The 13,365-nt window shown below is 37.8% G+C and overlaps 2 protein-coding genes across 4 annotated transcripts in view; both read left to right on the top strand.

Moving 5' to 3' along the window:
• The window catches only part of LOC125226112 (vesicular glutamate transporter 1), an 84,029-nt gene extending 81,249 nt beyond the window's left edge, over window positions 1-2,780 (top strand). The window contains exons 11-12 of one of the 2 annotated variants that reach the window (XM_048129976.1): window positions 832-952; window positions 2,278-2,780. In XM_048129976.1, coding sequence (XP_047985933.1) covers window positions 832-952; window positions 2,278-2,478 — 322 coding nt within the window. In that variant the 3' untranslated portion in view covers window positions 2,479-2,780. The remainder of the gene's footprint in view (window positions 1-831; window positions 953-2,277) is intronic. The other variant, XM_048129975.1, reaches the window with a different exon arrangement.
• A 2,827-nt stretch (window positions 2,781-5,607) lies between these two features.
• Window positions 5,608-9,083, top strand: LOC125226386 (probable RNA-binding protein 46). 2 transcript variants are annotated; one of them, XM_048130358.1, is made up of 4 exons: window positions 5,608-6,340; window positions 6,882-7,054; window positions 7,457-7,664; window positions 8,308-9,083. In XM_048130358.1, exons 1-4 carry the CDS (start codon window positions 5,684-5,686, stop codon window positions 8,476-8,478), a joined length of 1,209 nt encoding a protein of 402 aa, XP_047986315.1. In that variant the 5' UTR covers window positions 5,608-5,683; the 3' UTR covers window positions 8,479-9,083. The 2 variants fall into 2 exon arrangements, with proteins under 2 accessions (XP_047986315.1, XP_047986314.1); XM_048130357.1 differs by having other exon boundaries at window positions 5,611-6,340; window positions 6,561-7,054.
• Window positions 9,084-13,365: the final 4,282 nt, after the last annotated feature.

Raw genomic sequence — 13,365 nt, 5'->3', positions numbered from 1 at the left:
GAACAAGTTCTAAAAAGAAAAAGACAGAAATGAATTTCTTTATACCTGTCCAACTCGATTACACAATTTTAAGACGTTTAGTAACTACTTGCAGCGGCAGTGAGTGAAATTCGTAATCTGAGTTTTTTTCTCTTAAGTCCGACTTACGCTTGACTGTAGATTTCTAATAGGTTTTCCTGTAATCTACATGGAGAGGGCTATCTCGTGTATTTTTTTGAAAATTTTACGCTAAGTAGTTTCGGAGATAAGGGGGGGAATGGTCATTTTTTGCTTATTTTCTTAAATTACTTCTAAATTACCAAAACAAAAAATATAAAAAAAATATATTTCAGATGCTGATAAAATGCTCTTTCATTTGATATGTAACACAATATAGTTTTAATAACTTTGATTTTTAATTTTCAATTTTACCCCCCAAAAGTGACCCCTGTGATTAAATTTCATTAAATTAAATTACATGTCCGTCTTTGGGCCACAGGTTTACATACGTGTGCCAAATTTCAAGTAAATCGGTCCAGTAGTTTCGGAGAAATCGGCTGTGACAGAGGGACAGACAGACACGCGAGTGATCCTATAAGGGTTCCGTTTTTCCTCTTTGAGGTACGGAACCCTAAAAATGGCCCGCCATACCCCCCCTGCTGCACGCCCAATATGAGCCTTAGTGTGTTTTCACATTATCCGATCCGATATCGGATGTAGGACCGATATCCCATACATTACAGGCGCCATCATGGATTTTTTTTCCATTGAAATCCTTCCGACATTCGATGTCGGACCGGATAATGTGAAAACGGATTTTACTGCTCTATAATTTGTTTTTTTTTTTTTCAGTGTGAACCACTTGGACATCGCGCCACCGCACGCTAGTGTACTGATGGGGCTGTCCAATACCGTAGCCACGCTGCCCGGCATCATCAGCCCACCGCTTGCCGGATCCATTGTCACGGACAAGGTAATAACATTCATCCTATAAACTCTAATAAATATCATATTATAAAGAACTAGCTTTTGCCCACGGCTTCGCTCGCGTTAGAAAGAGACAAATAGTAGCCTATGTCACTCTCCATCCCTTCAACTATCTCCACTTAAAAAAATCACGTCAATTCGTCACTCCGTTTTGCCGTGAAAGACAAACAAACAGACACGCACACTTTCCCATTTATAATATTAGTATGGATAAACCTAACCGCAAAATAAAAATTTTGAAAAGGCCCCGATATAGTAGACCGATTTTCACGAAACATGGCTAAGAACACTCCCGACTAATTCTGCTTTCAAACAAAAAAAAAACTAAATCTAAATCGGTTCATCCGGTCGGGAGCTATAATGCCACAGACAGACACGCAGAAAGGAAGACACGTCAAACTTATATGTGCGTAGTGTTGAAACCAAAGCAAAACGATTGTGATGTATTTCTATATGTTTAAATAAATAAATTGAAAAATAAAATGATCTTATAATCCGTCGTTTTTTCGCCGTTATACTTACCACTAGACCGTTATACATGGGTGAATCAACTTTTCTTTGCCAGCAAAATTACGCATACTTCGACTACATGTGGTCAGAAAATTTAATTTGTATTTAGTGTAATTAGTTTATACTTATTATATTAAAAACAGATATACAAGCTATGAAATACATCATGTTTTTATAGGATTTGCTATTTTATTACTTTATTTCGAACAGTGACCCAGTGGACATAGCTGTCCCTCACTTTTGTATGAAAAAAGTGTCTCTTCCACTGGGTCACATATAGATTTAATTGTAAATGTTTTTTTTTTTTAATTATTCCCTTAATGTAAAATAAAAATAAGGATCTTTATTCACGATGGCCAGGTTAAAACTCACAAAAGTAGAGCTAATAATAAGTATGGGCAATTCTTGCAAAAAGCAAGAAAAAGTTGATTCACCAACTTACACGATTTTATATATTGCGAGTGTAATGAAAATCATTGTAACTCCGGGCGTAAAAATATTGCAAACTCGAGTCTTTAAATCGCTCCGGCAAGACGTCGCGATTTAACTCACTCCCGTTAGCAGTCATTCAACTTCCGCCCACGATGCTCAGTGTACAGCATTTTGCGACATAGACCGATTTTCATGAATCATGGCTAAGAACACTCCTTTCAGACAAAAAAAAAACTAAATCCAAATCGGTTCATCCGCTCGGGAGCTACATCCAACACTGAAAAGTTAGCACTTATAGTTTAGTCTGTGGTGTCCTAATTGACAGATTACAGTCGACGAGTAGAAAAATCTTTTTTATTTGTGTTTCAGACGGCAGAGCAATGGCGAGTCGTGTTCTTCATATCCAGCGCCATCTATCTTCTCGGCGCGGTAGTTTACGGAGTTCTCTGTTCCGCCGAGCGGCAGCCCTGGGTGCTGGAGTGCGAGGAGCCGAACTTCGACACAGATGGCGCCTCCGTCACTACTGCTAAAGGATATGACAACAAGGCCATGGACCATAGTGAAATGTAACTTGATAGACTGGAGAAATTTGAAAAAAGAAGGATAAACAGCAATGAAAAGTAGAAAAGCTATGATCGATGTATTTATATCGTCATGTTTGTTAATCATGTCTGTAAAAATGGAGATAGATGGCGCTACACCTTTGGTTGACGCTCGGCTAGATGGCGATAATATTAATACTTAACACATCTCAAGTTATTATGGGCCAAATTGTAAAATTTGTGATTCAATGGTTTTAAGCCTGTGACGAGAGACGGCAATCTATGCCAGAGGACTAAATATGGAAAGAGTTGTAACTCCATACATCACTTAATTAGAGTTATTTTTAGTGACATCTAGCGTCAAACACGCGTCAATCACGAATAGCGTAAATTATCAATACTGCTACTTGTCAATAGATGTTGCGACGAACGAAAAGCTCAACAATTTTTAGCTAATATTACAATAGTATTAATCAGCATTCTGTTTTCAATTCCTTCTGCTTGTAATGTATGTTATAAACTGTTTTAATATTATTTTTTGGCATGCGTGACACTGTTGACTGGTACTGATAATTTACGCTATTTGACGCTAGATGTCACTACAAATAACTCGAGTTTAATGATGTATGGAGTTACTTTCCTTACTTATTTCTCTACGGTTTATGCACTGTGCTGACACATTTTACTTTGACAGTAACTCTCTATATACTCGATCCTCTTTGCATCTTATATAAGTCTTCAAAAAAGCCCGTAATAACTTATTACCGTTTACATTTTTATGTAATCCTCGTGCGTAGCCGGGGCGGGCCGCTAGTTTTAAATAAGTTTTCCCCTCACTAGCTCGGAAACACGTGTTTTGTCCTTTAATACCAGCGGGTAAAAACGCGTTTTATCCACTAGTGAGTAAAGTACCTAATTTGACCTTGAATAAAGTCAAATTAACTGCTATAAAATTGATAAAAGTAGGTGATAAAGAGGTTGTAATAAAGATGATTTACCACCTGTGGAAGTACTGGAAGCAGTGATAAACATATTTTTTGCGTTGTAGTTTCCTCGCTATAGTGAGGGGAAAAGTTTTGTGTTACACTCGGGTGCAAATGTATTTTACTTCTCGTGTGTTAAAATACAACTTTGCCCCCTTGTATAACAAATAACTATTAATTATAAGTTGACATTATGTCTTAGTCTGGTTCCTACTGTAAGTATACTAAACTGACATTTTTCCCGTACCAACAAAATGTGTAGTTGTGAGGTAAAAGGTGCCACAGCAATAAGCAACCGTCCTCATTGTCTAACTAACATATTATACACAGTACAGCCTGGCAAAAAAAGTAGAAAACAATGGAGGCGCCACCGTTAATGTAAAAAGTTTGGGGGGAGAGGGGGGTGAAGTTTTGACAAACTGTAACATTAGAAACTACAATGATCTGTATATAAACTAAATGTGATAATTTGTAAGAATATAATTATGTGAAGTGTAATGGAAATTGTACATGTTATAAATGTAAATATATGTTGTGTCGTGCGATGAAATTAAAGAATTTTATGGAAACTCATCTTATTTCACTTATTTACAAACCTCCATAAATATCTACGCATGCAGTTGAAACAAATGTTGATGAAATGTCGACTACCGTAGATACAATACAAGCTCGGCCACATATGCGCGTTTTGAGAGCGTAGGCGGAGCGTTAGCGGAGCGCAATGATAGCGGTGCGCCGGACGAACGCTGGCGTTGCGCCCAGCGGACGCCGGCGGGAACTAACGATCGCGGATTGCGAGCGGAATGCGCGCGGATTGCGAGCGGAACGCCAGCGTTCGTCCTCCGCTAACGCTACGCTGTCAAAACGCTTTATTTGTGGCGGAGGCTTAAAGAGCGTATTAAGGGACGGGATATGCGTGATTGACAAAGAAACTCTCGCCCTTTACAGTTTACACTCTTGGGCAAAATCATATATTATAACTCTTTATAGACAGATGAAGTCTAGCCCCCTTATTCATAATTGTTCACTAAAATTATCAAGCCGATAAAAATCGTTTGTCCTTTTCTATTACACCATACGTCGGACAGGAACAAAGGAACTTTATCGTCTTGATAACTTTAGTGAACGTTTATGATTCATATTTTGTTCATATATATCAATAAGGGGGTAAGCAAATAACGTACCACGGAACCAACAATAGTTATGTACGGTCACCTAGATGGCGTGGCGGTACACCTTTAGGTGGCTCTCGGCTAGATGGCGCTAATGACCATTTTACCTGATTTTACCATACAGTGAGTGTGGAAAATATGTATATGGGTGGGCCCTGGAGGGAAAGATGTCTTGAAACTTACTATTTTGCTAATTTAGCATACACATGCTTTTTTCCTGCGCTAATTACACATGCTTTTTTCCTGCACTAGTGTGCAAAGTAGTCCATTTGTCACTGCGAAGGGCCAATGTGTACTGAAAAACGTCGTACAATACACGTGCGAAGTGAAGAGGAAATTCGTAACTCTTATCGGTAATTTATCGCCACCCGTTACAAACTTCCTCTTTGCCGCACTCGTATCGTAAAGTTTGCAATTGATTGGAATGAAATATTTTGTTTTACAGCGCCATCTAGTAGAGATTGGTGTCACCAAATCATAAAACCGAACCGAAAACTCTTATAAATCCAACAATCATGTAAAACTGCGAATACAGAACTTAGATTTCAGTATTTAATTTTACATATTTTCATCCTATATGTTGTAGCATAATTTTTATCTTTTACAACGATCTTACTATTCAATTTGTATTCGCATTCTGTATACCTATTTATCGGTACAAAGTTATTAAACAATGAAATTAGTAGCTTAAATAAAAAGTATGTGTCCCAAAATCCTATAAAAAACGACGAATTCAATTTTAAAAGTAATTCAAGTTACGACGACCACCTTTGTTTCAAAATCATACTTTATTTACATGTTTACTTTGGTATACATTGAAATGTAGGTTGAAAATAATGTATCCGTATTAAAAACTGTTTATTATAATTTATCTTCTATTTATATATCCAAATACTGAAGATTAATATTAAAGAATACTTCAAATGGTAACTTTCAACCGCCAACGGCCCGTGACGTCACAGCCGGGGCGGCCTCTTGTCGGCAAACTATAAAGGGAACCGACACTTTGTCGAGCCGCCTTTTCTTCGCGCGCCGCTCACGCTGTCTCAGCGCGCACAACTTTTGAGAAATATTAACCATGGACCAAAATAAACTTCTTACGTATAAATTATTGGAGCTGCGTGATAAGACTGGGTATGATATAGTTCAGGAAAATGGACAAAGGAAGTTCGGCCCGCCTCCGGAATGGACGGGCCCGCCGCCTCCAAAAGGATGCGAGGTTTTCGTCGGCAAACTCCCTAGGCAGATCTTCGAAGACGAGCTGGTGCCTATCTTCGCGAGGCTCGGGAAGATCTACGAAATGCGGCTCATGATGGACTTCAGCGGCTCCAACCGAGGGTACGCCTTCGTGACGTACACCAGGCGCGAAGACGCGGCCGCCGCCATCAGAGAGCTGAACGGATACGAGATCAGACCAGGCCGGCACATCGGTGTAGTGAAGTCCGTGGACAACTGCCGACTCTTCATCGGCGGTATCCCTCAAACGAAGACGAAGGAAGAAGTTTACGAAGAGCTTTCGAAGAAGGTGAATGGGATAGTCGACGTGATCTTGTATAAGAACTGCTTCGATAGGAAGAAGAATAGAGGGTTCGCATTCGTGGAGTTTTCGTCGCACCGCGCGGCGGCGATGGCGCGCCGAGCGCTGGTGCCGGGCTGCGTGAAGCTCTGGGACCAGGACGTGATGCTGGACTGGGCGGAGCCGGAGCCCGACGTTGATGACGAGCTCATGAAGAAGGTAACTGTCTTTTGCGTTTGCGAATTGTTTTTCTCTTGGCTATGCAATCGTTAACTTTCGAATTTTGCTGCCGATTGCAGTTTCGCGAGTTAGTTCCGCGGTAGTTTTCGAATTTTTATACCTTTTAAAGTTTCTTCTAAGACCATTAGGAACTAGTTAACCGTTGCATAGTCAATGCTTTGCCGCTTAGCCATTTCTTACATGCCACTTTGCGTTCCAGGTGAAAGTACTATACGTACGTAATTTTCTAATCAGTACAACTCCCGATACCATACAAAATCTGTTCGAAACTACCATCAACGCGAAGGTAGAGCGCGTTAAGAAAATGTATGACTATGCTTTCATTCATTTCTTTGAACGCGAGCAAGCCGAAGTCGCAATGGCGAAGTTACAAAGAGCTGAAGTTGACGGAAGTACAATAGAAATTAAATGGGCTAAGCCCGTTGACCGAGAGTTGTATAGAATTCAGAAATCGAATAAAGGCAATGCGAAGTTTAACCGTAATATGGACTTGACACAGACTTTATTGCTTTATAAACAGCACTTTGACAAGAGGGAATATGAGAATGGGAAAGAAGATGAGGGCATCAGCTCGGAGTGTGCTGCGGACTCTGTTTGCGGGTCACCGGGAGACAGGATGTCGAGCTACAAAAATGTGGCGCTCAAGGATAACTACATGTGGGCTCCAGCTAAGCTTGATGCTATGTGTAAGACGTAAGTTTATTTTTATTTGGATATTAGATCTTATTACCTATGCAATAAGTATTATTTTTTTGTTTCTTAATGTCTTCCCTACAGTTTCTTTATCCTCTTGGCGCCCAATGTACTTTCTGAAGTACATTTGGTTACAATGGAATTTTAACTTTCATGTAAACAAATATATTAACTTTTGTTTCTAAAATTTTTTGAACAAATGAAATTAAATTCAATCTTAAGTACAATAAGAATCAAAATTCCCTACCAAAATATTTGTATGGTGGGTGTTACGAGGTTATAATACTCTTCAGTTATATTTTTATTTTCTTAGTACTGATAATTCTCATGTTTTGTTCCTCAGTGTCCTAATCTATTCTGCTGGTTATTAGGCAGCAAACTAATACCACTCTCGCTTTTCAGATATTCCTGGGCCACACCGAGCTACTCCTACCAGCAGTTTGTAGACCCGACCGGAGCAGTGATGTGGGTGTGCCACATCGAGCTGCCACAAGTGGGGCTACCGCTGCTGTCTGTGCCGAGCCCCATGGGACCGTTCGTGACAAGGGCTTGCTTCTCCGCAGCACAGGCTAGGGTGGAGGCTGCAGAGATTGCACTGCAATGTATTAAGGTGTGTTTTATTCATTGGAATATTTTGTTAGTTGCCTTTCCATCGGAGATGAGCAATGTGAATTTGTTTTATTTCCACCAATTATGTTCATTTGCTATAATAGGAAAATGGGTTCAACTTGGCCGATTAATAATGTACCTGGTGAAAAAGTGCCCTTGTGCCCAGCTGATTGAAATTTGAACTCTGTGTAGAATGTTTTGTTTTGAAACTTAGGGTTGCTAGCTAAAGTATGGTATAATAATGAGAGAAAAAAAATTGTCATAGCCATTTCAATCCTGAATTAGATTTAGAATGATAATTAAAATTGTTTTATCCATTTCCCTTAGCCAAAATTCTTTTAATCCCACTTCCGTATAACATTTTTATCCAAAATTCTCAAAAATATCGTAAATTCCACTTCAGATATACGCTTCTATACTTCGTTTCTTTTAAGATTAGAATTATCTGTCAAACGGGTAAACAAAGAAGCAGTGGTCGTAGACCTTCCTTCTTCGACTTCGGCCGATACCACTGATTTCTTGGAACTTATGTACATAGTATAATTGAAGGAAGGTCTACGACCACTGCTTCTTTGTTTACCCGTTTGGCAGATAATTCTAATCTTAAAAGAAACGAAGTATATAATATTAACTGTTTTTTACAGACTCTTCACTCCAACGTAGACCGATCCACTGCAACGCCCATACCAGTCTACCCTCCCATAGTGCAGCCTGTACCGACATACAACGTGCCATATGAATACCCTCTGTACGCCCGACCGCCGCCCATGGCCGTCCCTAGTCTATGCCATATCTTTGACAACATGAGGCTGTAGTTATAAGACGCACAACTAATTAAGGTTCGAATTCGTTTAGTAAGTTTCAGTTTTCAAAGTGTGTAAAATTGCCATCTTATTCTGAGATAATAAGATACAGTTTCACTTGATACACCTTATGAAATATGAACGTTGTTGAAATGTTTGACTTAGTTTATTCTATAGTTGTTAGTAAGACGAGATATTTGTTTTGTCTGTTGATTACCTTTTGAGAGATCTGGATTGTTTTTGTTTCCTGACTTTAGACGCGCAATTGCAGTATTCGATTGTTCTTTCAAAAAACTACGTTTTAAATAGATGAGAAAAGTAAAAACAAAATGTGGTTATTTTGTATTCTGCTTTTAAACTTTCGTGTATTTAAAATAGTAGTTTAAACTTTCCTTGCCTTTTCTAACCATGTTACTTGACATTTCAAACCTAGATTTAAGACTGTTGATTCATTATTGTTACAAAATGAAGATATCTTTACGGGCATTATTTACATAAAAGTAAAGTCGCCGCCTACTACTTACTTGTGCTTATACCTTAGTATATTCAGAGAAAAGTGGTAATATATTTAACATTAAGTTTAAAGGACTAGTTGCATAATAAACATTTGGAACTAAGGCTTATTTTTCTTATTGAAACCCCTTTATTTATCTCAGATCCCAGGGTCCAGGAAAATGAACGGTAAACAGGTTTTTAGGGTTCCATAGTTTTTTTTTTAGTAAATATTGAATTACGCGCTCTATAATATTCCGTCTAACTTGTGAAACCGGCTATAGACGGTCAACCAAATATGGCAACCGAAAATAATTAAAATTAGTGATAAAATGTAAAATAACCTTACAAATGTTTAATGTATTTCCTAAAAAAGATAAATGTTCTTATCATAATATTCAAAAAATTGTTAATATTTCAAATAATTTAATTTTACTACGGGGTTAGTCAACGTCTATGATTATTTCCTATACCACGTCCATCTTTCATGTCAAGTGATTGGTTCGCCAATGTGTAAACAGCGGCTCTTATCTTGGCCAAGGGGTTTCACAAAGGGTTGGTGGAACCGTTGGCCATATGTGTACAGGGGCCATTAAAATTTGATAAATGTAGGGGCGAAAGTTTAATTATATACTCTGTCAAACAAGTCTGTCAGTAAATAAGAACAAAGATAACTATATGCATCCTTTTCTTTAGGGTTCTAGAGAAAAGGATGCCAATAGTTTTCTTTGTTTTTATTTACTGACTTGTTTGAGAGTATAATACCATAGGAAATTTGAATTTCACCTCTTTTTTTTGTGCCAAAATTTGGTCTAGTCTCATTTTTTTTCATTGAAAATTGCACAATATTCGTGCACATTATAAGTAGGCAAGTACAGCAGCTGGCAAAAACAGAAAGTAATAGGGGCACCACCGTCTACTAAACTATTGAGTCTTGTATGAGAAAATAAGTGTTGCTATGGTAAAAAAAAATAGTTCTATTTCTACTTTTTTTTTTGTTTACCTGTAATTGGAAACTTGCCGTTTATAGACGGTGTCCCTCATGTGGACGGTTTTCGCTAGTCTCATACGATCGCCTTTATCTCAGTGATAAGGTTCATTTTAGTATGGCAAATGATGTGAGTCCCTCCCCAATCAGGGGATTGATTTGGACCAGTGCTTAAACTTTGACGTTGGCGGAATAATTACTGACCATTAAGGCTCCCCACAGACAGTCTTAAAAATTCATAATCTTAAAAAAAACTTGAATCTGACAGTTCAGATCTGTCAGTGTCCATTAGTTTGAACTGAGATTGCATACAAGTTTTTTTTAAGATTATGTTTTTAAGACTGAAAACTCGCATACGAGTTTCACATTGCGGTATCGGTATTTGATGGATGTGCAAATTGTATGTAACTACAGCCCGCAATGTAACTAAAATCCGCAATTAACTCCAGTTATGCAGCTTGGCAAAAAATAATGATATGGAAGGTTTTTTCATTATTCTCTATTCTTTTTTTTTGCCAGGCTGTATTATACTCTGTCAAACAAGTCTGTCAGTAAATAAGAACAAAGAAAACTATATGCATCCTTTTCTTTAGGGTGCTAGAGAAAAGGATACCTATAGTTTTCTTTGTTCTTATTTACTGACAGAGTATAAATATCCTTACTCGTAGCATAACCCTTAAATAGTTATTTTCCCCTCACTAGCTCTGAAACACGTGTTTTGTCCTTTAATACCAGCGGGTAAAAACGCATTTTATCCACTAGTGGGTAAAGTAATTTGACCTTGAATAAAGTCAAATTAACTGCTTTAAAATTGATAAAAGTAGGTGAATCTAGTAACAAAGATGATTTACCACCTGTGGAACTACTGAAAGCAGTGATAAACGCATTTTTTGCGTTGTTGTTTCCTCGCTATAGTGAGGGGAAAAGTTTTGTGTTACACTCGGGTGCAAATGTATTTTTCTCAAACATGCAATGAAATATTGTCTTTACGTTCCTTAAAATGGGCTGGGAAGTATCGCTTTTTGGGCGCAACAACTCGAGAGGACTGTAAAGGGATTTCATATTATTTTTTAGGCCTAGGCCTGCAAAGTAACTTTTTTTTATAAAATATTGTCCTTTAGAGCATTTTTTTTTATTTCATTGTATGTTTGAGAAAAGCACTATACATGCCTCGGCGTGAAAACGGATTCCCGGCCTCTGATGTAATGTACTATTTCCCCTCACTAGCTCGGAAACACGTGTTTTGTCCTTTAATACCAGCGGGTAAAAACGTATTTTATCCACTAGTGGGTAAAGTAATTTGACCTTGAATAAAGTCAAATTAACTGCTTTAAAATTAATGAAAGTAGGTGAATCTAGTAATAAAGATGATTTATAGTATGAATTTTCTGAGATGAACTTTTCGGTTTTGCCCTAATCTGTTAACAAAGGCCTTTGTTTCTATTATTCGCGGTGGTTAGCTCCCGTTTCCACAGCACGTGCTAAAGTCTCAGTGTAGTTAAAAAGCAACTATCATGATAGCAATAAGATTCAAATTTATTAAACAGTTTGCAGTGTGCAGGTAACTTTTTTTGAAGATGACAAAACGTGTTATCTCCGAAAGGGCTTTTTATGGATTTGAACCTTATTGCTATCATGATAGTTGCTTTTTAACTACACTGAGACTATAGCACGTGCCGTTTAAACGGGAGCTAACCGCAGCGAATAATAGAAACAAAGGCCTTTGTTTAACAGATTAGGGCAAAAGCGAAAAGTGCATCTCAGAAAATTCATACTATACCACCTGTGGAACTACTGGAAGCAGTGATAAACGCATTTTTTGCGTTGTAGTTTCCTCGCCATAGTGAGGGGAAAAGTTTTGTGTTACACTCGGGTGCAAATGTATTTTACTTCTCGTGTGTTAAAAAACTCGCTAGTTCAGGATTCTATTCTCGAACCACTCGCTTCGCTCGTGGTTCAACTATAGAATCCTTTCACTTGCTCGTTTTTCAATTCCACACTCGGCGTTAAAATACAACTTTGCCCCCTTGTATAACAAATAACTATTACTTCTCGTGTGTTAAAAAACTCGCAAGTTCAGGATTCTATTCTCGAACCACTCGCTTCGCTCGTGGTTCAACTATAAAATCCTTTTCACCACACCAACTAATAAAAGCTTTCTTTGCTATTCGAAAACAGATAGCAAAATTGCATTTTATCCACAAGAGTGCAAAGTAATTTCATACAAATTTTAACTTGATGTCTAAAGCTGGGTGTTGGAATTCACGTATAAATGATGATTTTGAATCATACACGTTAAATAAATGAAGTATATTATTTATTTTGATGTTTTACAGTTCATATTTTCATAGTGTTGGTGTGGTGAAAAATTTTGTGTTTCACACGGTGGCAAAGTTTGTTTAACCTTTGTGCCTTGATACCCTCGCAACGCTCAATATTCCACTTTTTGAACCACTCGCTACGCTCGCGGTTCAATATTGGAATCTTTCGCTTGCTCGGGTATCAATATTGGCACGTGCGGTTAAACAACAACTTTGCCCCCTTGTAAAACAAATAACTATTCACTTGCTCGTTTTTCAATTCCACACTCGGCGTTAAAATACAACTTTGCCCCCTTGTATAACAAATAACTATTGTTTTACAAGGGGGCAAAATTGTTTAACCGCACGTGCCGATATTGATACCCGAGCAAGCGAAAGATTCCAATATTGAACCGCGAGCGTAGCGAGTGGTTCAAAAAGTGGAATCTTGAGCGTTTCAAGACACGTAGGTTAAACAAACTTTGCCACCGAGTGAAACACAAAATATTTCACCACACCGACACGAACAAAATACTAACTATAAAACATCAAATCAAATCAAATCTATCGATTTATTCAATATTTATGATTATGACTCAAAATCATCATTTATGGGTAAATTCGACATCAAGTTAAAATTTGTATGAAATTACTTTGTACTCTTGTGGATAAAATGTAATTTTGCTATCTGTTTCCGAATAGCAAAGTAAGCCTTTACCAGTTGGTGTGGTGAAAAAATATTGAAGGTAATTTGAATTTCGCGCTTTTTTTTTGTGCCTGAATTTGATTAGCACTCAATTAGCACTCTATCTGTAGCATAGATTTACATATATTAAGCTAGATTGAGTAGTTAGGCCAAAAAGTGTGTCCGTGGTGTGTCCACATAAGGGGAGGGGTGGTGTTCCTCTAGCACTTAATGCCACTGTCAAAATCATTTGAATGACGTCATCACTGTATTCACTGTCATAAGTTGGGGACACCAGTCAATATTCAAAGTTACTACCAATTAAAGGTTATTTTTTAATTGCGCAAATCTTTGGTTTTATGGCTTCATAATCATGACTTGCCAATTCGTTACAAGGTATTATTACCGTTGCCTCGATATAATACAAAAATAAT

Source organism: Leguminivora glycinivorella, chromosome 5 (genome assembly GCF_023078275.1).
Source record: "Leguminivora glycinivorella isolate SPB_JAAS2020 chromosome 5, LegGlyc_1.1, whole genome shotgun sequence".
In the NCBI taxonomy this organism is placed as follows: domain Eukaryota; kingdom Metazoa; phylum Arthropoda; class Insecta; order Lepidoptera; family Tortricidae; genus Leguminivora; species Leguminivora glycinivorella.
This window is presented reverse-complemented; position numbering and strand designations above follow the sequence as displayed.

Excerpts from the sequence above, each read along its gene's own strand:
- LOC125226386 (XM_048130357.1), top strand. The coding sequence starts at position 5,684 with ATGGACCAAAATAAACTTCTTACGTATAAATTATTGGAGCTGCGTGAT. Across the intron at positions 7,055-7,456 it reads CTTGATGCTATGTGTAAGAC|ATATTCCTGGGCCACACCGA; the intron begins GTAAGTTTATTT and ends CTCGCTTTTCAG. Across the intron at positions 7,665-8,307 it reads TTGCACTGCAATGTATTAAG|ACTCTTCACTCCAACGTAGA; the intron begins GTGTGTTTTATT and ends TGTTTTTTACAG.